Source organism: Pan troglodytes, chromosome 15 (assembly GCF_028858775.2).
Source record: "Pan troglodytes isolate AG18354 chromosome 15, NHGRI_mPanTro3-v2.0_pri, whole genome shotgun sequence".
NCBI classification, from domain to species: Eukaryota; Metazoa; Chordata; class Mammalia; order Primates; family Hominidae; genus Pan; species Pan troglodytes.
The window spans coordinates 52,948,572-52,973,409 of record NC_072413.2 but is presented as its reverse complement, the minus strand read 5'-3'; the positions used below and the strand labels follow the sequence as shown (position 1 = coordinate 52,973,409).

Below are 24,838 nucleotides of genomic sequence, written 5' to 3'. Positions count from 1 at the left end.
TAATAGTAGCTCTAGTAGCTCTACATTTAGTATCAGCTAATAAAGAATATTTCTTTATTGAGACACAGTCTCGCTATGTTCCCTAGGCTTTTCTTGAACTAACCTCGAGTGATCCTCCCACCTTGGCCTCCCAAAGTGCTGGGATTACAGGCATGATAACATAAGCTTCTGTAGACCTGAAAATTTTATTTTAATATAAAATTGTATTTACAAATCACATTATCTGCATACATGTGAAAATTTTAGTATGTAAAGTGGAAACTATTTTTGTATTTGGTCTACAGACAATTCATGGTGCTTGTGTGCATTCCTAGACGCTTTATAATAGCTCAGCAGCCCTACAGGAATAAAAGAATGGGAACTACCAAGTTCTTTTGGTCTGTTTGCTGTCTCTCTTCACCCCCAGCACTTCTCCCCAATTTTTACATATGAGAAAACTAAGGTCCAAAAAGATTAAAGTAATTTGGTAGAGAGTACACATCTATTTATTGGCAAAAAAAAAAAAACCTTATTTTTTTGTATTAAAATATAGGAACAAAGGGAGTTAGTTGATAAGTAGATTGAAAGAATAAATACTTCTCCTATAAAGACCAGCTTGTTGTAGAATAATTGAATTACTGAGGGGAATCTTATACAGTAGGCATTTGAAGCACTGAGAAGATACACTAAAAAATCTGTTGATAGAAATGTATTTATTTGTATATTACGTGATAAATTGATAACTGCAGACTGTTTTCATATTTTCATATTTTCCTGGCTTTATGCTGGAATAATAAACTTGAATAAGAATATTTTTCTTTTTTTTTTTGGTACACCGTTGTAGAACATTTATTTATTTATTATTTATTTTTTGGTATATAGCCTTAAATATTTTTCAAAGATTGGAAGCTACACTTCTCAGTATGGCTTACTGTAATTTTCACACCAGTTTTGCTTAACATGTTGGCATATTTAGAGATGATTCATTTCCTTTCTGTGGATAGTGGTACATGGAAGTTCGGGGAATAAAATTCTGCAATCACTTTTTTAGTAGCCTGCTGTTGTGTTTAAAGAGCCTTACCTATTCTGGCTAGCAAGAAATTCATCTTTGGCCAGGCTTTGTGACTCACAGCTGTAATCCCAACACATCGGGAGGCCAAAGCATGAGGATCACTTGAGGCCAGGAGTTTGAGACTAGCCTGGGCAACATAGAGAGACCCTGCCAGGCATGGTGGTACATGCCTGTAGTCCCAGCTGCTCGGGAGGCTGAGGTAAGGGTATGACTTGAACCCAGGAGTTCAAGGTTATACAGCCCCTGCACCCCAACCTGCGTGACAGAAGGAGACTTTGTCTCTAAAATAAAAAGGAAATAAAGAAATTCATCTTCATATTTATTTGCATTTTTAATGCCTCTGTTTGCTCTCATTGTTTGTGATAAAGATAGCAAATCACATGCTTCTCTGGAAAGCCAATGTGGCCTAGTGGTCCAGAGCTCGAGCTCTCGAGTGACACTGCCTGCTTGTGGTATCCTGGCTGAAATCCTCGTTCAGTAGCCCTGGCTCTGTGCCACTGTTTCCTCATCTCTAAAACCACAGTGTACCCATTTCACAGAATTTCTGTGAAGATGAAGTGACTTAGTGATACCTCTTTCTTTATTCTTTTAACTTTAAATGCATTTTCTAACCCAACTCAGTGGTATTTATGCTTTCTTTTTGTTCAGAGATCCTTTAAAAGAAAGTACATTTTGTGAAAAATAATTTTTAAAAATTCATTTGAGAGCCTGTCACATCAGTGCACACCTGAATACCAGCTACTTAAAAGACAGGGGCAGGAGGATCACTGGAGTCCAGGAGTTTGTAGACAGCCTGGGCAACAGCAAAACCCCGTCTCTTTTAAAAAAAAGCATTAATTTAAGTCAATATAAAATTTTCCTATTTTCCTTTAATTATGAATATGAGGCTGGGTGCAGTGGCTCATGCCTGTAATCCCAGCACCTTGGGAGGGCAAGGCAGGCAGATCACCTGAGGTCAGGAGTTTGAGACTATCCTGGCCAACATGGTGAAACCCTGTCTCTACTAAAAATACAAAAATTAGCCAGGCCTGGTGGCGGATGCCTGTAATCCCAGCTACTTGGGAGGCTGAGGCAAGAGAATCGCTTCAACCTGGGAGGTAGAGGTTGCAGTGAGCCGAGATTGTGCCACTGTACTCCAGCCTGGGCAACAGAGGGAAACTCTGTCTCAAAAAAAAAAAAAATTATGAATATGAGAAATTACTGATCTGTATTAATGTCATCCCTGCCCCCTTTGAGCTGAACTTCAGTTTACCAAGTATTGTTTCTTCTAAAGATTTTTTCATGACACTACTGGTTAATACATAACTGAGAGTTAATAAATTTTGCTGTGTTACAGTCTAATTTGCTCTCTACCAACAGAGACCTTCTTTCTTTTTCTGTTTAGTTTTTCAAAACTCTTAAGAGTTATTTAATGTGCTTGAAAACTAGACATTTTTCCTAGTTGTGTTCACTGAATTAGAATTTATTATAGTACCGACTAGATGTGCTATACCACACAAAGATAAATGAGGCTGTGGCCTGGAAGAGGTAGGCTTGTAAAGTCATTATGCTACTCCCAAATAAGTGCTTTAAAAGAGATGTGAGCAAAGTCCCCTCAAATGCAGAAGACAGTCCTGTCCAACACAGAAGAAAAAGCAAAACTTGCTGGCTGGGGCAAGGTTAATCTGGACACTGGACCTAGTTTTCTCCAGTTTGGCATTTTTATTTATTTTTTCGAGACAGAGTCTCATTCTGTCACCCAGGCTAGTACAGTGGCACAATCTCATCTCACTGCAACCTCCTCCTTCCGGGTTCAAGTGATTCTTATGCCTCAGCCTCCCAAGTAGCTGGGATTACAGGCATGTGCCACCATGCCCAGCTAATTTTTTGTATTTTTAGTAGAGACAGTGTTTCGCCAGGTTGCCCAGGCTGGTCTCGATCTCCAGAGCTCAGGTGATCTGCCAGCCTTGGCTCCCAAAGTGCTGGGATATTACAGGCGTGAGCCACCACGCCTGATTATTTTGGCATTTTAAAACTCTTTCTTTAATATAACAAAAAAACAAAAAAAAACAAAAACAGGTTTTGTGGTCAATTTGAAAACAAATTGAAGTAATTTTTTTTTTTTTTGAGACAGAATCTCTCTCTGTTGCCCAGACTGGAGTGCAGTGGCGTGACCTCAGCTCACTGCAACTTCTGCCTCCTGGCCTCAAGCGATCCTCCGTCCTCCGCCTTCCGAGTAGCTAAAGCTACAGGTCCATGCTGCCATGCCTAGCAAATTTTTTGTATTTTTTGTATTTTTTTGTAGAGACGAGGTTTTGCTATGTAGCCCGAGCTGGTCTTGAGCTCCTGAGCTCAAGTGATCTGCCTACCTCAGCCTCCTTATGTACTGGGATTACAGGCATGAGCCACTGTGCCCAGCCACTTTTGTCTTTTTAGTAAACCAGGTTTTTCATTGTTTTTTTTTTTTTAAATTCCTCTTCCAGGTGGTTTATGCACATAGTTTCCAGGAAACTCCGTCGTCATCAAAACCCACCAAATTAGCAGTTTAAATGTGTTTGTTTTTTCCTTGAATTCTTCTATGACGGGGATATTTAACAGAGAAAACATCTTTTTAGTTGAAGTCTCTAAAGCTAAGGAAAGGATAAAAAAATGCGAATTGGTGCTCTGCTTTGATGTAAATGTGGCTTAGAAAGTAACTTAATAAAATCTACTCAGTATTTCCTTTTTCTTTGTGATAATTGCTTACTATGTGTAAATCAATAAAGTGAGCTGTAAAATGTTTTTAAACAGGACATTTTAGAAAAAAATGTTTAGGCAATTAACATTTCTCCCAGTGTTTCTTCTAATTTTGTTAATGTACATATATATGTACCTGGACTCATCTTTTGTGAATGCACATGCTCTTTTTCATTTTGCATGACTAGTAAAGTAGTGATTCTTGTAAATAGAGATTTATGACAGAATTGCCACAAGATTCTTTCAAACTTGAGGTATTCACACTGCCACCTCATACTGTGTGGTGAAAACTAGATTTTTTATAAAATCATAAAAGGAGAGAAGGAAGAAATAAATGAAATTGTATGTTCAAAAAAATTAGAACCCTAAAAACATTTGTATTTTTATTGTATAGTCAGAAAAAAAAGAAGGGAGGGTATTTGAATCTCACAAGAAAGGGGCCTGAGTAGTTTGAAAAAGAATACTAGACATTGTCACTTACTTGTTTTCTAATTACTCTAGTGGGCATTTGATAATACTGGAAGATATTTATAAAATTTTTAAACCCTAGGGTCTAGCTTCTACTTAGTATCTCCCTTCAAGAATGTCCTGATTAAAAGGCTATACTATAAATTAAGTGGATGATTATTAGTAAGCATTCAAAAAGAGATTTCGTCTTTTTAAATGACTTTATGAAAATATGAAATTTGCCTGTGGTATTTATAGTGTGCAGTCATGGTTTTCCAGTGCTTTTCTAATAAATAAATTGGAGTACATAAGTTGAAAGAGTTCTATATATATAAATCATTCTGTGATTAATTAATGCTTTTTAATAAATCAGTTGCGAGAGCACTACTCATGATGGGCGTGTTTGAATGCCTTATATAGACTACTCAGAACAGGTTTAGACAGTCTTTGGCCCGTTGACCTATTACCATATTTATCAGAGTAGATATAGATTATAGTCTTTCTAATGATGTTCTGCTTCACTCTGACCAATATCTAATAAACACTTAACCTATATTAGGCATTTCACCATCTTTCTGTCTCTCTTTTTTGGAATGGAGTCTTGCTATGTTGCCCAGGCTGGTCTCCTGGCTTAAGTGATACCCTTCTGTCTCAGCCTCCTGAATATCTGGGATTACAAGTGCCCACTACCATGCCTGATTTTTTTCTCTTTTTTGACAACTCATACCGACAGTACTAAGAATTCCCAAACTGATGGATGAAAGTGAATATGCTTCATTGGCTTTTTTTTTTTGTTTGTTTGTTACAGTCTTGCTTTATTGCCCAGGCTGGAGTGCAGTAGCTCAATTTCCCAGGTTCAAGAGATTCTCATGCTTTACCCTCCCGAGTAGCTGGGATTACAGGCGTTCACCACCACACCCAGCTAATTTTTGTATTTTTAGTAGAGATGGGTTTTCACCACATTGGCCAGGCTGGTCTCGAGCTCCTGGCCTCGAGTGATCTGCCTGCCTCACCCCTCAAAGTGCTGGGATTACAGACATGAGCCACCATATCTGGCCAACTTTTTTTTTTTTTTTTTTTGTGAGACCGAGTCTCACTCTGTCTCCCAGGCTGGAGTGCAGTGGTGTGATCTCGGCTCACTGCAAGCTCCGCCTCCCGGGTTCACCCCATTCTCCTCCCTCAGCCTCCTGAGTAGCTGGGACTACAGGCGCCCATCACCACGCCTGGCTAATTTTTTAAAATATTTTTAGTAGAGACAGGGTTTCACTGTGTTAGCCAGGATGGTCTCGATTTCCTGACCTCGTGATCCACCTGCCTTGGCCTCCCAAAGTGCTGGGATTACATGTCTTGCCATGTTGCCCAGGCTGGTCTGAAACTGCTGGTTTCAAGTGATCCACCCACCTCAGCCTCCCAAAGTTCTGGGATTATGGGTGTGACCCACCATTCCCAGCCTTGTATGTCTTCTTTTGAAAAGTGTCTGTTCATATCCTTTGCCCACTTTTTAATGGGGATATTTGTTTTTTGCTGCTGATTTTTTTTTAAGTTCCTTATAGACTCTGGATATCAGATCTTTGTTGGATGCATAGCTTGCGAACATTTTCTTGCATTCTGTGGGATGTCTTTTTTTTTTTTTTTTTTTTTTTTTTTTTTGAGGCAGAGTCTCATTCTGTCACCCAGGCTACAGTGCGGTGGTGAGATGAGATCATGGCTCACTGCAGCCTCGACTTTCTGGGCTCAGTGATCCACCTCAGGATCTGCAAATGTCTTTCCATTTGTTTGTGTCATCTATGGTTTCTTTCAACAGTGTTTTGTAGTTCTTGTAGAGATCTTTCACCTCCTTGGTTAGATATATCCTAGGTATTTTGTGTGTGTGCATATGGATATTGTAAATGGGATTGCACAAGACTACAAGCACATGCCACCACACCTGGATAATTTTTTAATTTTTTTTTAGAGACAGGTCTCCCTTTGTTGCCCAGGCTGGTCTCAAACTCCTGGGCTCAAGTAATCCTCCTGCCTTGGCCTCCCAAAGTGCTGGGATTACAGATGTGAGCCATTGCACCTGACCTGTTTACTCTTGGTAGTTTCTTTTGCTGCGCAGAAGCTCTTTGGTTTAATTAGGTCCCACTTGTCAATTTTTGTTTTTGTTGCAATTGCTTTTGTGGACTTAGTCATGAAATATTTACCAAGGCCAATATCCTGAAGGGTATTTGCTAGGGTTTCTTCTGGGATTTTTATATTCTGAGGTCTTACATTTAAGTGTTTAATCCATCTTGAGTTAATTTTTGCATATGGTGATAGTTAAGGGTCCAGTTTCATTCTGCATGTGGTTAGCCAGTTATCTCAGCACCATTTATTGAGTAGGGATTCCTTTCCCAGTTCCTTGTTTTTGTCAGCTTTCTCAAAGATCAGTTGGTTGTAGGTGTGTGGCTTTATTTCTGTGTTCCCTATTGTGTTCCACTGGTCTGTGTTTCTGTTTGTGCACCAGTGCCATGTTCTTTTTCACTAGCCTTGAAGTAGAGTTTGATGTTGGGTAATGTGATGCCTCCAGCTTTGTTGTTTTTGTTTTAGATCCTTTGGCTATTTGGGCTCTTTTTTGGTTCCATATGAATTTTAGAATAGTTTTTTCTAATTCTGTGAAAAATGACATTGGTAATTTGATAGGAATAGTGTTGAATCTATAGATTGCTTTGGGGAGTATGGTCTTTTTCTTTCTTCTTTCTTTCTTTTTTTTTTTTTTTGGTGCTGTGACTTCGATGCAAACCAAGGTTGCTGCAGACACAGTATGGTCATTTTAATGATATTGATTCTTCTAATCCATGAGTGTGGAATGTGTTTCCATTTGTTTGTGTTATCTGTGATTTCTTTCAACAGTGTTTTGTAGTTCTTGTAGAGATCTTTCACCTCCTTGGTTAGATATATTCCTAGGTATTTTATGTACATGTATGACTATTGTAAATGGGATTGCATACTTGATTTGACTCTCAGCTCGAACATTATTGGTGTATAAAAATGCTACTGATTTTTGTATATTGATTTTGTATCCTGAAACTTTACCAAAGTCTTTTATCTAGGAGCCCTTTAGCAATTCTATGTATAGAGTCATATAGTCAGTGGAGAGATATTTGACTTCTTTTCCTATTTTGGTATCTTACTTGATTGTTCTGGCTAAGATTTTCAGTACTCTGTTAAATATGAGTGAAAAGAGTGGCCAACCTTGTCTTATTCCAATTCTTAAGGGTAATGCTTCCAGCTTTTTCCCATTCATATGGTGTTGTCTGTGGGTTTGCCATAGATGGCTCTTTTTATTTTGAGTTATGTTCCTTCAATGCCTAGTATGTTGGAGGTCTTTATTATGAAAGGATGTTGAATTTTATCGAAAGCTTTTTCTGCATCTATTGAGATGATCATGTGGTTTTTGTTTTTAATTCTGTTGATGCAGTGAATTGCATATATTGATTTGCATATGTTGAACCAACCTTACATCCCAGGAGTAAAACCTACTGGTTGTGGTGTATTAACTTCCTAAAGTACTGTTGGGTTTGGTTTGCTAGTGTTTTGTTGAGGATTTTTATATCTGTGTTCATCAAGGATATTGGCCTGTAGTTTCTCTTTTTGACGTGTTTTTGCCAGATTTTGGTATCGGATAATGCTGGCTTTATAGAGTGATTTGGAGAGGAGTTGGTATTTTGGAATATTTTCCGTAGGACTGGTACCAGTTCTTTGTGCATCTAGAATTCAGCTGTGATTTTTCTGGTCCAGGGCTTTTTTTGGTTGATAGGTTTTTTATTTATTACTGATTCAGTTTTGGAACTCATTATTGGTTTGTTCAGAATTTCTGTTTTTTCTGAGTCAGTCTTAGGAAGTTTTATGTTTCCAGGAATTTATCCATTTCCTCTAGATTTTCTTTGCTGTGCAGAAGTTCTTTAGTCTAATTAGGTCCCACTTGTCAGTTTTGGTTTTTGTTGCAATTGCTTTTGAGGACTTTCTCTTTCTCTCTCTTTTTTTTTTTTTTTTTCGTGAAACGGAGTCTTAATGCTGGGCGCGGTGGCTCACGCCTGTAATCCCAGCACTTTGGGAGGCATAGGCGGGCGGATCACAAGGTCAGGAGATCGAGACCACGGTGAAACCCCGTCTCTACTAAAAATACAAAACATTAGCTGGGCGTGGTGGCGGGCACCTGTAGTCTCAGCTACTTGGGAGGCTGAGGCAGGAGAATTGTGTGAACCTGGAAGGCGGAGCTTGCAGTGAGCCGAGATCATGCCACTGCACTCCAGCCTGGGCAACAAAGCGAGACTCCGTCTCAAAAATAAATAAATAAATAAATAAATAAATAAATAAATAGAAACAAGGTCTTACCTAGGCTGGAGTGCAGTGGCATGATCATGGCTCACTGCAGCCTCAACCTCCCAGGCTCAATTAATCTTCCCATCTCAGTCTCCTGAGCAGCTGGAGCTACAGATACACACCACCACACCTGGCTAATCTTTAAAAATTTTTGTAGCAATTGGGTCTCATTTTGTTGCCCAGGGTGGTGTCAAACTTCTGACCTCAAGTGATTCTCCCACCTTTGCCTCCAAAAGTATTGGGATTACAGGTGTGAGCCCATTTCCTCTAAATTTTCTGGTTTGTGCACATAGAAGTGTTCATAATAGTCTCTGAGGATCTTTTGTATTTCTGTGGAATCAGTTGTAGTGTCACCTTTGCCATTTTCTGATTGTGCTTATATGGAGCTTCCCTCTTCTTTTCTTTGTTAATCTAGCTAGGAGTTTATTGATCTTGTTTATCCTTTCAAAAAATCAATTTTTTTTGTTTTATTGATCCTTTGTATGGATTTTTTAGTCTCAATTTTGTTTAGTTCTGCTGTTATTTTAGTTATTTCTTTTCTTCTGCTAGCTTTGGGGTTAGTGTGTTCTCGTTTATCTAGTTTCCCTAGATGCAATGTTAGATTGTTAATTTAAGATCTTTCTAACTTGATATAGGCGTTTAGTGCTATAAACGTTCCTCTTAACATTGCTTTTGCTGCATCCCATATATTTTGATATGTTGTGTCTGTTTTCATTTCTTTCAAAGAATATTTCAATTTCTGCTTAATTTCATTGTTTATTCAAAAGTCATTCTGGAGTATGTTGTTTACTTTCCATGTAATTTGTGTGGTTCTGAGAGATCCTCAGTATTGATTTCTATTTTTATTTTACTATGGTCTCAGAATATATGCTTGGTATGATTTCAATTAAAAAAAAATTTTGAGACTTGCTTTACGGCCAAGCATGTGGTTGACCTTAGAGTATGTTCCATGTGCAGCTTCATCAGCATTTATCTTGGTGATAACATAGATTCCATGACAGGTATTAATGGTACAATTTTTATGTTTTAAAAGTGGTAGTTTGCTAAGGAAAATATGAAGAGAGCTGATTTCACTTTTAGTGGTTGTCATTTAATAAAGTGAGATGTGAGGTTGGGCAGGGTAGCTCACGCCTGTAATCCCAACACTTTGGGAGGCAAAGGCGGGAGGCACACTTTAGCCCAGGAGTTCGAGTCCAGCCTGGGCAACATGGCAAAACCCCATCGCTACTGAAAATACAAAAGTTAGCCAGGCATGGTGGCACATGTCTGTAGTCCCAGCTACTTGGGAGGCTGAGGTGGGAGGATTGCTTGAACTTGGGAGGTTGGGGCTTCAGTGAGCCGTGATCACACCACCGTGCTTTAGCCTGGGCAACACAGTGAGACCCTGTCTCAAAAAAAATAAATCAAGTGAGATGTGAGAAGGAATTTTTCTATTCTTGAAATGCATGTAGGGATAGTCTTTATGCCTAGTCAAGCCTAAAACACTTTTTTAAAAGAGATATTTGTTATATATGATTAAGGCAGCTATTATAATATTACTATTCTAAGTTACTAACTTTTGAAAACTTTTTAAATTTTGTAGTTTTTATGACATGTTAGTAAATTTTTATGATGGAACTTTTCTTTACTGACAGGTGCATTCCTTGTAAAGGTTCTCGGTTTCCCCCAACCCTTCCACGCCCTGCTGTTGCTATATTATCCTTTAAGCTTCCTTACTGTCAGATTGCAACAGAGAAAGGACAAATGGAGGTATGTGGAAGTCTTACCTTGACACTTTGAATTTGATAATACAGCACCTGTGATACACACACTTTAAAATTATCCTGATGGCCAGTATTGAATATTCATTACTGTATAATTACATAAATAGGGGTAGCAGGGAGGGAAGAGGACTACTTGGGATCACCAGGCCACCTGATTGCCATCACTGCTTCCAGGGACTTTGTCTACAAAGTAAATGGGTGTGACTGTCAGAGACCCACTGGGGAAGGACTTACTCTCAGGATGGGGCATGTCCCTGAGACTAAGTGCCTCCATACATTTTGTGCCATAGCACCTGGCTTGCCTGACCCTAGTCCTAGCCTTGTGTCATAAAAAGTCATTTGAAATCTTGCAATTAGTTATTCTAAATAAGAAACAAGTTAGCTTTTAAAAAGCTTGTTTACCAAATTCTCTGAGCATTAATTATGATAGCTAGGAAACTGTTTTAAATGCTGTATTCCTCCCCAACTGCCTTTTTTAAGGATAGGGGAAAAAGTTAAGCTGTAGTATCACACTAGAATTTAAATTGTAAAATAAACTTATAGAAAGGAGGAGTTCAGAACATATTTTATTCAAAAACTGGTATCTTAAGATAAATATTTAACGCTTGCCTCATATTAAGGTGATAGTTGGCCTTAAGCAATTTTATTCGCTTTTATAGGAGCAATTTTGGCGTTCAGTTATATTTCACAACCACCTTGATTATTTAGCTAAAAATGGTTATGAATATGAAGAGAGCACTAAAAATCAAGCAACAAAAGAGCAACAGGAACTTTTAATGAAAATGCTTGCGGTGAGTAAAATAAATATACTGAAAACGTTAAAGTTAAATGCTTTTCTATAGGTTGAATTTCTTTAAGGTCTGTGCATTAGGACTAAGTCCCACAACCTAAGATTCTTAAGTTTTTTTTTTGTTGTTGTTGTTGTTGTTTGTGCGACGGAGTCTCGTTCTGTCACCCAGGCTGGAGTGCAGTGGTGCGATCTCGGCTCACTGCAACCTCTGCCTCTCGGGTTCACGCAATTCTGCCTCGGCCTCATGAGTAGCTAGGATTACAGGCGCACACCACCACGCCTAGCTAATTTTTTTTTTTTTTTTTTTTTTTAAGTAGAGATGGGGTTTCCCTATGTTGGCCCGACTGGTCTCGAACTCCTGACCTCGTGATCCGCCCGCCTCAGCCTCCCAAAATGCTGGGATTACAGGTGTGAGCCACCACACCCAGCCATTCTTAAGTTTTATCTGGTGGTGTTTTCCCTTGTAAAGTTCTATCTTCTAGTTGGTCTTGCAGTTAAAATTTTTTTCTTTTTTTTTTTTTAGGCGGAGTTTCGCTCTTGTTTCTCAGGCTGAAGTGCAGTTGTGCAGTCTTGGCTTACTGCAACCTCCACTTCCTGGGTTCAAGTGATTCTCCTGCCTCAACCTTCCGAGTAGCTGGGACTACAGGCGTGTGCCACCATGCCTGGCTAATTTTTGTAGTTTTAGTAGAAACAGGGTTTCACCACATTGGTCAGGCTGGTCTTGAACTCCTGACCTCAGGTAATTCACCTGCCTCGGCCTCCGAAAGTGCTGGGATCACAGGCATGAGCCACCGTGCCCAGCCTAAAATAAATAAAACACTACCTTGTAGCTAAGATCATGTGCAGGAATAAACATCTCTAGGGCTACTTCCCTTTTGCTTTTGCCCATCAGTCTATGTTTTAACGGGCTCTCAAGGTAACTGAGAACCACTGCTCTAGTTTCTGTTATTATTTTACAAAGTTTGAGTGTATACTGTTTTTTAATCTCCAGGGCTGGGCAATCTTAAGAACTTTGATCGGGCTGTTAGATATGCCTGCCTTTTGTCATCCTCTTTGAGTTAGGCAGCTGTGTGTGATGAAAATTTATTTGTGACCAGTGGCCAGGTTTGGTGTCTAGAATATTTAAGTACATTTATCTTTGGAGCAGGGTGTCTTAAAGTTCCTGTGCTTGTGTCCCCACTCAAGGTTGGTTTATGGAGAGGAGTATAGTATGATTTCTTCTCTATTTGTCTTACACTAGACTTTATGCCCCAGAGGGCAGAGACCTGCTCACTGCTGTATGCCAGGCACTGACACGGTGGCTTAACACATAGTAGACTTCGATATTTGTTGACAAGAGTGAATGGTCCAGACTTTTTATTTTTAAATTGGAGAAAAAAGGTTCTTAGAGAAAAGTGGTATATGAGACCACAGAGCAAATTGCCACTCTTGTCTCCAAAAGGTAGTACTCACTACTGTCACCTTTATGCAACATGGCCTTAAGTTTGGTATTAAGAAAACTCAGTTTATTGTAGAATAAGTTTTATTCCTTTTATAAAGTGTTACTTGTGGTCCAGGAACTAGTAGCCTTTTTACTTTGTACAACACATATAAGGAAACATATTTCATGTATTTGCTATTTAGCCTAGAGGAGCTTTTCCCTGTGGCAGTGTTTCTCATATCAAAAATACCAGGGGACTCATATCAAAGATGCCAGGGCAGGAGGATATCTTGAGCCCAGGAGTTCAAGGGGATTGTTGAGTTCTTCTTTAGCATTCCTGGCCCCTGGGCAAATGCCTTTAGTTCAGCATAGTCACTGTGGAAACCAGACTATTCCTTTTTATTTCTTTTTTTTTTTTTTGAAACGAAGTCTCGCTCTGTTGCCCAGGCTGGAGTGCAGTGGCGCGATCTCTGCTCACTGCAAGCTCCGCCTCCCAGGTTCACGCCATTCTCCTGCCTCAGCCTCCCGAGTAGCTGGGACTACAGTTGTCCGCCACCACACCAGCTAATTTTTTGTATTTTTAATAGAGACTGTGTTTCACCGTGTTAGCCAGTATGGTCTCGATCTCCTGACCTTGTGATCCACCCGTCTCAGCCTCCCAAAGTGCTAGGATTACAGGTGTGAGCCACTGCGCCCGGCTTCCTTTTTATTTCTAAATGCCCCCTGAGGCAGTGTACCATCCCGATTAAGAAGTACTGATTATAGATAAATGATACTAAAAATCTTGAAAAGGGCATCCAGGTGAATATCTAAAGCTTTTGTGCTGATGGATCAGACATGGAATATCTAAGTAAGAAAATAGTTCTAATACACTATGAATTAGGAGACCCTTAGTAATCTTCAAAATACCAATTTTTCTCAGTTTGTTGTTTTTCTTTTTTGTATTTTTTAGAGAAAGGGTCTCACTCTGTTACCCAGGCTAGAGTACAGTGGCAAGATTGTAACTCACTGCAACCTCAACCTCCTGGGCTCTAGTGAACCTCCTGTCTCAGGCTCCTGAGTAGATAAGACTGCAGGTGCATGCCACCATGCCCAGCTAATTTATTTTTTGTAGTTATAGGGTCTCACTGTGTTGCCCAGGTTAGTCTCAAACTCCTGGCCTCTAGCAGTCCCTCTGCCTTGGCCTTCCAAAGTGCTAGGATTACAAGTGTGAGCCAGCACACCTGGCCCCCTTGATTTTTTTTTTTTTTTTTCAGACAGAGTCTCGCTTTCTCGCCCAGGCTGGAGTGCAGTGGTGCAATCTTGGCTCACTGCAACCTCCATCTCCCGGGTTCAAGCGATTCTCCTGCCTCAGCTTCCCGAGTAGCTGGGATTACAGGCGCACGCCACCACGCCTGGCTAATTGTGTTTTTACTAGAGACGGGGTTTTGCCATATTGGCCAGGCTGATCTCGAACTCCTCACCTCATGATCCACCCATCTGGGCCTCCCAAAGCACTGGTATTACAGGCGTGAGCCACCGTGCCCAGCCTCCCCCTTGAATTTTTTAAACAAATTTCTTAATTTTCTTGCAATTAGTAGATTAAAGTGGTATGTAATATTTCATCAAATCTAAGCCACTGTTTATTGCATAGTGCACCATTACTTTATTCATTTAAGCCATGGAGACATAAAAATGCTGCCAAAGTGACCCACCATTAATTGTAATTAATTGTAATTCCAATTTCAGAGATGTTAAAACTTGTAAAAATGTGCATCTTAGAATTAGGGAGATAGAGTAGCTAGAAAACTATTGTCTCAGTTTTACTAGTAGTGTCAGTATCTTTAAAAAGTTTTACTTGATGTTATTTGATCTTTTTTTCCCCCCCTTTTTGGATTAGCTTTCTTGTAAACTGGAGCGAGAATTCCGTTGTGTGGAACTTGCTGATCTAATGACTCAAAATGCTGTGAATTTAGCCATTAAATATGCTTCTCGCTCTCGGAAATTAATACTGGCTCAAAAACTAAGTGAACTGGCTGTAGAGAAGGCAGCCGAATTGACAGCAACCCAGGTGGAAGAGGAAGAAGAAGAAGAAGATTTCAGAAAAAAGCTGAATGCTGGGTAAGAAATAATTTAGTTGTTTGAATTTTCCTTTACTCTCTTGAATGTTAAGTTGGTCTTTGCATAGCTCTTTATTGAATAATATTATTTTCTTTTAGTTACAGCAATACTGCTACAGAGTGGAGCCAACCAAGGTTCAGAAATCAAGTTGAAGAAGATGCTGAGGACAGTGGAGAAGCTGATGATGAAGAAAAACCAGAAATACATAAGCCTGGTGAGATACATTTTCAAGCCCATAAATCATGAGAACTATCATGGATGTGGCTTTTCCCATTTTGCTTAACTGAGGGAAATTGAATACTCATACTTTTTTTCAGACCTCTTTGCTATCTGGTTGTTGTGTATTGAGGATGACTATATTTTCCCCATTTACATTATATTGCTTTATTTTAATCTGTAGGACAGAACTCGTTTTCCAAAAGTACAAATTCCTCTGATGTTTCAGCTAAGTCAGGTGAGAAATATTTATAAATTTGTAATATCAAGGAAATTTTGCAAGTCGTCTACAAAGTGACACATCTACGCAAATACACCTTAACTCTTAAGGCCACTTTTGGTGTGTGTGTGTTTATGTTTTTGTTTTTTTAATCTCAGATGTTGTTTGTGAAGCTATGGTCATTTAACAAATGTTTATAAAATGCCTATTGAGTGTCAGGCATTTTACTTAATGGTGGATACAGAAGTCAAACAGACATGTGTGGTTGATCTCTGTTTTAATGCTATTTTAGCCCAGCTGAGAAGACAGATGTTGAAGACAGATCTGGGTATCACTGAGGATGCAGGATACTGGAGAAACAGTTAAAAGGAATTGAAGGCTGGGCGCAGTGGCTCACGCCTGTAATCCCAGCACTTTGGGAGGCCGGAGTGGGCGGATAACGAGGTCAGGAGTTCTAGACTAGCCTGGCCAACACGGTGAAACCCCATCTCTACTAAAAATACAAAAATTAGCCGAGGCTGGTGGTATGTGCCTGTAATCCCAGCTACTCGGGAGGCTGAAGCAGGAGAATCACTTGAACTCAGGAGGCGGAGGTAGCAGTGAGCCGAGATCGTGCCATTGCACTCCAGCCTGGGCAATGGAGTGAGACTCCATCTCAAAAAAAAAAAAAGGAGTTGAAAATAGTTGCGTACAGGGAGTGGGCCTGGGGGATAGAGAAGGTTGAAGTAGGGTACTGCTGGCCCTTTTTTGGTGGGGAGCATAAACCTTATAGTACCATTTGACTTTTTAAACTGTGGACATATGTTACTTTGATTTTAAAAAGTTAACTTAAAAAACATGTAGAATATGAAAAGAGCGTATGACACATAGCTGTCATCTAGCCAGTGGTGGAGGATGGGTAGGGACTTCAAGGCAGGCCTCATGGAGTGTTTACAGCAGAGACCTGAAGGATGAATAACAGTCAGCAAGGCAAAGGTGCATGGGAACAGGAGCAGAAGAGAAGCATTTGGGCTTAAGGAACAGTATGTGTGAACTGAAGGCTGCAAAAGGGTGGTGTGAAAAGCTCAGAGAGCAAAGAGAAAGTGGTGCTGAAGGGTTTCGGAGTGATGGGCAGGAGCCAAGTCATGCAGATCTGTGTAGGCCATACTAAGGATTTTGGTCTTTATTTTATTTTATTTTATTTTTTTTAATAGAGATGGGGTGTCACTCTGTTGTCCAGGCTGGTCTCAAACTCAAGCAATTTGCTCACCTCCACATCCCAAAGTGTTGGACCTGCAGGTGTGAGCCACCACACCCGGTCAGGATTTTGCTCTTTATTCTAAGGTCACTGAGAGACTGTTGTAGGTTTTAAGCAGAGGTATAGCATGGCACACTGTGCTGAAGAAGAACAGATAATAGACTACTGGCCACGTGTGATGGCTCATGTCTGTAACCTCAGCATTTTGAGAGGCCAAGGTGGAAGGATCACTTGAGACCAGACGTTTGAGACCAGCCTTGGAAACAACGAAACCCTATCTCTACAAAAAGTAAATAATAAAAATATTAGCCAGGCATGGTAGTACACACCGGTAGTCCCAGGTATTTGGGAGGCTGGGGCAGGAGGATATCTTGAGCCCAGGAGTTCGAGGGTGCAGTAGGCTATGGTTGCACCACTGCACTCCAGCCTGGGTGACAGAGCAAGACCCTGTATCAAAAAATAAATAGGCCAGGCGTGGTGGCTCACGCCTGTAATTCCAGCACTTTGGGAGGCCGAGGCAGGTGGAGCACTTGAGGTCAGGAGTTCAAGACCAGCCTGGCCAAAATGGTGAAACCACATCTCCACTAAAAATACAAAAAAAAAAAAATTAGCCGGGCATGGTGGCTCATGCCTGTAATCCCAGCTACTCGGGAGGCTGAGGCAGGAGAATTGCTTGAATCCAGGAGTGGGGAGTTGCAGTAAGTGGAGATCACGCCACTGCACTCCAGCCTAGGTGACAGTGTGAGACTTCATCTAAAATAATAATAATAATAAGAAGAAGTAAATAAAAATTAAAAAATAAAGAGACTACAAGCCGGGCGTGGTGGCTCACACCTGTAATCCCAGCACTTTGGGAGGCTGAGGAGGGTGGATCACGAGGTCAGGAGATTGAGACCATCCTGAAGAACACAGTGAAACCCCGTCTCTACTAAAAATACAAAAAAATTAGCCAGGCATGGTGGCAGGCACCTGTAATCCCAGCTACTTGGGAGGCTGAGGCAGGAGAATGGCGTGAACCCGGGAGGCGGAGCTTGCAGTGAGGTGAGATCATACCACCACACTCCAGCCTGGGCGACAGAGTGAGACTCCATCTCAAATAAATAAATAAACAAACAAACTACAGAGGCAGTCCAAATGAGATTGAATAAGGGCCTGAGCTAGGGTGGTGATGGTGATGTTAGAAAGAATGGGCAGAGTTGGAGAGCTATTTCTGAAGATGATGAAGAGAGTGTAGGAGTTCAGGGCGTAAAGAGTGATTCTCAGTTTCTTGTAATAGAAGAAAAACTTAAGCACATTTGAATCTTGAAGGATTAATTTGAACATTCAGTGATTCATGAATCAGGGAGGCACCAAACCGCAAGGGGCTAGCACTCTGCCAGGAGAGACAAAAGGGGAAACTTTTGTAAAGTATTTTCAGAAACGAGATAAATAAAACAATTTTTATTGGCTAGATGGAAAGGTTTTTTGTTTGTTTTTTTTTTGGTGGGGGGGTGCGAATACAGGGTATCTTGCTTTGTCACTCAGACTGGAGTAGAGTTGGAGTGCAGTGATGCAGTCCTAGCTCACTACAGCCTTGAAATCGTATGCTCAGGTGATCCTCCTGCCTCACTCTACTGAGTAGCTATGACTACAGTTGTGCATCACCATGCCTAGTTAATTTTTTGTGTGTACTTTTTGTAGAGAGAGGAGCTTGCTTTGTTGCCGAAGCTGGCCTGGAACTCCTGGGCTTAAGTGACCCTCCTGCCTTAGCCTCCCCAAATTTTCGGATTACAGGCACAAGTGGCCATGCTCAGCTAGAAATTTCCTGCCTGCCTGCCTCCCTCCCTCCCTCCCTCCCTCCCTTCCTTCCTTCCTTGCTTCTTCCCTCCCTCCCTCCCTCCTCTTCCCCACCCCCCAGGGTGTGACTGTCATCCAGGTTAGAGTGCAGTGGCGTGATTATGGCTCACTGCAGCCTCAACCTCCCAGACCCAAGCGATCTTTCCACCTCAGCCTCCCAAGAAACTAGGACCACAGGCATGTGTCACCATGTCTGGCTAGTTTTGTTTTGGTTTGGGTTTTTTGTTTTGTTGTTTTTTGTTTTTGTAGAGACAGGGTCTCCCTATGTTACCCATGCTAGTCTTAAACTGGGCTCAAGCAGTCCTCCCTCCTCAGCCTCCCAAAGTGCTGGGATTACAGGCTTGAGCCACCATGCCAGGAAAACTCTTAATTAGAGATTAGTTTGTTAACACTGGCTTGAGTACTTGAGTGAATGATGGTGCCATTTCCTAAGTCAGGAAACACTAGAGAAAAGCAGATTTAGAGAGGAAGATGATGAATTACTGTAAGGTGAGTAGAATGTCATGAAGACAGATATTTGAATCAGGAGCTCAGGGAAGTATTCTGGTCAAGAGATACAAAGTGAAAATCATTGGCATAAGTATAGCAATTTAAACCATGGGCATGGGTAAGCAAGCATTGGGGGAGAATGTAAAGCAAAAAGAAAAATGAGCTTAGGCCTAGGGAATCTCCAACATTTGAGCATCAGGTAGAGGAAGAGGAGGAACCAACTATTGGAACACAATGAGTCCACAGGTCCAGAGAGGAAGGAACTAAGTCAGGGAATGCAGTATCTCAGAAGTCAAGAGAGGACAAAGTATCAAGAAGTAAGGAACAGTCAACTATGTGGGATGCCATTGATAGAGCAAACAAGGTGACTGAAAGGTATCCACCAGATTTGACCATGTAGAGATCACTGAGGGCCTTAGCAAGAGGAGATTCTGTAGGGTGGTAGAGCTGAAAGTGCTATATTGTATGGAGGAATGTATGGGTGGTGAGGAAATGATAATAGTGTCAACAGCTCTTGGAAAAATTTGGCTGGATGACCGGGCGCGGTGGCTCATGCTTGTAATCCCAGCACTGTGGGAGGCCAAGGCAGACGGATCACCTGAGGTCAGGAGTTCAAGACCAGCCTGGCCAACATGGTGAAACCCTGTCTCTATTAAAAATACAAAAATTAGCCGGGCGTGGTAGCAGGCGCCTGTAATCCCAGCAACTTGGGAGGCTGAGACAGTAGAATCGCCTGAACCTGGGAGGTGGACTTTGCAGTGAGCCGAGATCACACCATTGCCCTCCAGCTTGGGCAACAAGAGCGAGACTCTGTCTCAAAAAAAAAAAAAAAAATGGCTGGATGGAGGAGGCGAGAGAAAATGGTGACTGGAAGGAATGTGGGGTAGAGAAGGTTTGTTTTTTGTTTCTTTTTAAGTTGGGAGACTTTAGGGGCCAATAAATAGGGAAAAGTCAAAGATGTAGGATGTCAAGAAACTTGATAGGTCAGGTTTTCTGACAAAGCAGGAGGGCATGGGATGCAGAACACAAGTAAAGGGATTACTAACCTTAGCTCAGACGAGCTGCCACTCTTCCGCAGTAACAGAAGATAAAAGATCTGTACATACTGAATATGTTTCATAGTGGCACGTTGGGGTGGTTCACATTTAATAGCTTTTATTTTGGCTTAGAAGTAGGAAAGAGGATATCTGTTGTTAATAGTTTTGAAAAGTTGCAAAATACATTTGTTTTCATTTAATGGGGATTAAAATATTGTGTCTAGTATTATAGATGTCAGAAGTCATCTATTTTCTACCATTATTAAGCAAGGGTTTCTTTTTTGTGAAAGGTGCAGTTACCTTTAGCAGCCAAGGACGAGTAAATCCCTTTAAGGTAAACTCTTACAAGTGATGTTTTATATTATTTAAATACATTTGTATACAAAGAAATATTTCCAAATGATGAGATGACTCTCCCCAGACTTGGAGGCATGAAAGACTGATCTGTGTGGAAACAGAAGAAAGCAGCACTTGGGCTGAGAGTTGTCTTTTCTACTTACCTTCTAAGTACCTATGGTTTTGAAAGATACCTCTGTCTTTCTTGGGGATGTGGTATTTGGGAATATACGTATCATTCTTAATTTGGATTGTACCAAATGTATTTAGTTCTAAAGATGAGATGGCAATACAAACTTAACAGAAATTTCAAGAAAAAATAAGTCTCTTGGGATTTTATTTTTCTTCTTTAAACATAAAGTGCTAACACTAGTTTGCTCTTTAGGTATCAGCCAGTTCCAAAGAACCAGCCATGTCAATGAATTCAGCATGTTCAACTAATATTTTAGACAATATGGGCAAATCATCCAAGAAAACCACTGCACTTAGTCGAACTACAAATAATGAAAAGTCTCCCATTATAAAGCCTCTGATTCCAAAGCCGAAGCCTAAGCAGGTACTGTTTAAGCTACCCTCATCTGCAGTAAGCAGCATGGGATCTGTTTGTCTTCAGTTTTGTTCACTGTTTCAGATATAGGATAGGAGGTTCTGATTGTTTACAATTGTCTTGCTAGGGAAGTGAGTTCAATTCTGTTTTTGCAGCTAGGCACAGTGGCACACACCTGTAGTCCCAGATACTCAGGAGGCTGAGGTGGGAGGATCACTTGAGCCCAGGAGTTTGAGTCCAGTCTGGGAAACATAAGAGATACCCCATCTGAAAAAAACAAACCCCAAAACAGTCGTGTTTTTTGTTTCAGAATCACTCCCTGTTCTGCCTCGTGAGTTGTTACACACTTTGTAGCAGATTCTGACTTCCAAGATCACTATCCTGCTCCCCCTGTCTTTTTTGAGACAGAGGCTCACTCTGTCACCCAGGCTGGATGGAGTGCAGTGTCAGGATCTCAGCTCACTGCAGCCTCTGTCTCCTGGGTTCAAGCAATTCTCATGCCTCAGCCTCCTGAGGAGTTGGGATTACAGAGGCCTGACATCACGCCCAGCTAATTTTGGTATTTTTAGTAGAGATGGGGTTTCAGCATGATGGCCAGGCTGGTCTCAAACTCCTGGCCTCAAGTGATCCACCCACCTCAGCCTCCCAAAGTGCTGGTATTACAGGCATGAGCCACTGCACCCAGCCTATCCTGCCCCTCTCCTTGTTTTTATAGATCACTTTTTAAAAATATATATACTCAGACCCTAGAAGCTCAGACATTTATCTGTATTTTTATTAAAATCACCCAGATAGTTCTGATGTATATTCTTATTTAATAGTGGCTGATATTGTACATGGCCCTAATTTTTCCTTGTTCTGAGTCCTGATTTTTCCACTCTGATAAGTATTTGATCCCGGATTAGTCATTGGTAAAATAGATCTATTGCTTATCTTTTCTATTTAATATAATTGTATTCATTTAGAAAACATGGAATTTAGGCCAGCCGCGGTGGCAGGTGCCTGTAATCCCAGCTACCTGGGAGGGTGAGTCAGGAGAACCACTTGAACTCGGAGGGTGGAGGTTGCAGTGAGCCGAGATAGGGCCACTGCACTCCAGCCTGGGCAACAGAGTGAGACTCCGTCTCAAAAAAAAAAAAAAGGAAAACATGGAATCTGAAGTGTAGTTTTTTGGTTTTGCATGTGTTTGCCTATTTATTTACAACTGAGAACTCCAGATTTCACGTGTTAGTATAAGAATTCTCAATAATTATAGATGTTTCTTCACATTTTTCAGAACGTGCTTATAAAACATATAAAATTATACTAGATGTTGTTGCAGTATTCATGTTTGTTTTTATAGGCATCTGCAGCATCCTATTTCCAGAAAAAAAATTCTCAAACTAATAAAACTGAGGAAGTGAAAGAAGAAAATCTTAAAAATGTATTATCTGAAACCCCAGCTATATGTCCTCCTCAAAACACTGAAAACCAAAGGTCAGTACATAGAGAAATTTAGCATGCAGTGACCAAGTAAAAAGTATACAGTAGCAGCAATACAAAATTATGCAATGCTGTTATTCCTTAATACAAATAATACATTGGCATTGGTAGTGGGCATTCTGGACACTTGTGACTATAAGGAAGCCACAAATATTAATGTCTATTTATAATATTTATTAAAATATGCTTTAATAAATTGTATATTTTTAAATTGTAGATATATTTTATTGGGACATTATATTTTGTAATTAATTTTTTGTTTGTTTTTAAATAGTTTAATGAGGAGAAATAGCAAAAGATACAAAAAGAAGAGTGATAATAAGTAGTTTCATCCAACTAATTTCTGTCTCCAAAAACAATCACTGCAACAAGTTTCTTGTGGAACTTTCCAAAATTATTCTATTTATGTGCAAATACATATTTGTCTATTTTTTGTTTTACACATTATTCTGTACCTTACTTTTTAAACTTAACAATAGCTTTTGTAGCTTATTTTATATTACTACATAAAGAACTTCTTTATACTGGCCGGGCATGGTGGCTCACGCCTATAATCTCAGCACTTTGGGAAGCCGAAGCAGGCGGATCATCTGAGGATGGGAGTTCGAGACCAGCCTGACCAACATGGAGAAACCCTGTCTCTATTAAAAATACAAAATTAGCCAGGCGTGGTGGCACATGCCTGTAATCCCAGCAAATCGGAAGGCTGAGGCAGGAGAATCACTTGAACCCGGGACGTGGAGATTGCAGTGATCTGAGATCACACCGCTGCACTCCAGCCTGGGCAACAAAAGCGAAACTCTGTCTCAAAAAAAAAAAAAAAAAAGAACTTCTTTATACTATAGCAAGGCTATCAGAAAAAGTAAATACATAAATGGATGGATAGATAGAAAAATAAGAGCTTCAATCTTTGTGTATCCATTGAATAGACATGTCATAGTTCATGTAGTTCTCTACTTGTGGACAAAAGATGGTTACCGGTCTTTTGCTAGTACAGACAGTACTGCAATGAATCATTTTATATGAATAGCATTTCTCACAGATGCATATATAGCTATAAGATGGATTCATGTATGGTTCAAGTTAATCTGCACTTATAATTCCAATGCCAGATTGTTCTGCATTGATGTTGTATCATTTTATACACCTTTAGCAATATGAGTATTCCTATTTGTTCATATCCTCTTTGTCCACAAACACAGTATGTTACCTATTTTCTTGATCTCTACTATGCTGGATTTCTTTGTATTTATTTATTTTTTTTTGAGACGGAGTTTCGCTCTTGTTGCCCAGGCTGGAGTGCATTGGCACGATCTTGGCTCACTGCAACCTCCGCCTCCCAGGTTCAAGCGATTCTCCTGCCTCAGCCTCCTGAGTAGCTGGGATTGCAGGCATACGCCACCATGCCTGGCTAATTTTATATCTTTTTTTTTTTTTTTAAATACTTTAAGCTCTAGGGTACATGTGCACAACATTCAGGTTTGTTACATATGTACACATGTGCCATGTTGGTGTGCTGTGCTCATCATTTACATTAGGTATATCTCCTAATGCTATCCCTCCCCACTTCCCCCACCCCACAACAGGCCCAAGTGTGTGATGTTCCCCTTCCTGTGTCCAAGCGTTCTCATTGTTCAGTTCCCACCTATGAGTGAGAACATGCGGTGTTTGGTTTTTTGTCCTTGAGATAGTTTGCTGAGAATGATGGTTCCCAGTTTCATCCATGTCCCTACAAAGGACATGAACTCATCCTTTTTTATGGCTGTATAGTATTCCATGGTGTATATGTGCCACATTTTCTTAATCTAGTCTATCATTGATGAACATTTAGGTTGGTTCCAAGTCTTTGCTATTGTGAATAGTGCCACAATAAACATACGTGTGCATGTGTTTTTATAGCAGCATGATTTATAATCCTTTGGGTATATACCCAGTAATGGGATTGCTGGGTCAAATGGTATTTCTAGTTCTAGATCCTTGAGGAATCGCCACACTGTCTTCCACAATGGTTGAACTAGTTTACAGTCCCACCAACAGTGTAAAAGTGTTCCTATTTCTCCACATCCTCTCCAGCACCTGTTGTTTCCTGACATTTTAATGATTGCCATTCTAACTGGTGTGAGATGGTTTCTCACTGTGGTTTTGATTTGCATTTCTCTGATGGCCAGTGATGATGAGCATTTTTTCATGTGTCTGTTGGCTGCATAAATGTCTTCTTTTGAGAAGTGTCTGCTCATATCCTTCGCCCACTTTTTGATGGGGTTTGTTTTTTTCTTGTAAATTTGTTTGAGTTCTTTGTAGATTCTGGATATTAGCCCTTTGTCAGATGGGTAGATTGCAAAATTTTTTCCCGTTCTGTAGATTGCCTGTTCACTCTGATGGTAGTTTCTTTTGCTGTGCAGAAGCTCTTTAGTTTAATTAGATCCCATCTGTCAATTTTGGCTTTTGTTGCCATTGCTTTTGGTGTTTTAGACATGAAGTCCTTGCACATTCCTATATCCTGAATGGTATTGCCTAGGTTTTCTTCTGGGGTTTTTATGGTTTTAGATCTAACATTTAAGTCTTTAATCCATCTGGAATTAATTTTTGTATAAGATGTAAGGAATGGATCCAGTTTCAGCTTTCTACATATGGGTAGGCAGTTTTCCCAGCACCATTTATTAAATAGGGAATCCTTTCCCCATTTCTTGTTTTTGTCATGTTTGTCAAAGATCAGATGGTTGTAGATGTGTGGTATTATTTCTGAGGGCTGTGTTCTGTTCCATTGGTCTATATCTCTGTTTTGGTACCAGTACCGTGCTGTTT

At 40.3% G+C, this 24,838-nt stretch overlaps 1 protein-coding gene across 7 annotated transcripts in view; it reads left to right on the top strand.

The window, feature by feature from the left end:
* The window catches only part of WDHD1 (WD repeat and HMG-box DNA binding protein 1), an 84,963-nt gene that overhangs the window by 48,537 nt on the left and 11,588 nt on the right, over window positions 1-24,838 (top strand). For 3 of the 7 annotated variants that reach the window (XM_001161792.8, XM_063793399.1, XM_509959.9), the window contains 8 exons: window positions 10,195-10,309; window positions 10,983-11,114; window positions 14,413-14,633; window positions 14,732-14,847; window positions 15,034-15,087; window positions 19,959-20,002; window positions 20,390-20,560; window positions 21,894-22,027. In XM_001161792.8, coding sequence (XP_001161792.4) covers window positions 10,195-10,309; window positions 10,983-11,114; window positions 14,413-14,633; window positions 14,732-14,847; window positions 15,034-15,087; window positions 19,959-20,002; window positions 20,390-20,560; window positions 21,894-22,027 — 987 coding nt within the window. The remainder of the gene's footprint in view (window positions 1-10,194; window positions 10,310-10,982; window positions 11,115-14,412; window positions 14,634-14,731; window positions 14,848-15,033; window positions 15,088-19,958; window positions 20,003-20,389; window positions 20,561-21,893; window positions 22,028-24,838) is intronic. The other 4 variants (XM_063793401.1, XM_063793400.1, XM_009427843.5 and 1 more) reach the window with 2 other exon arrangements.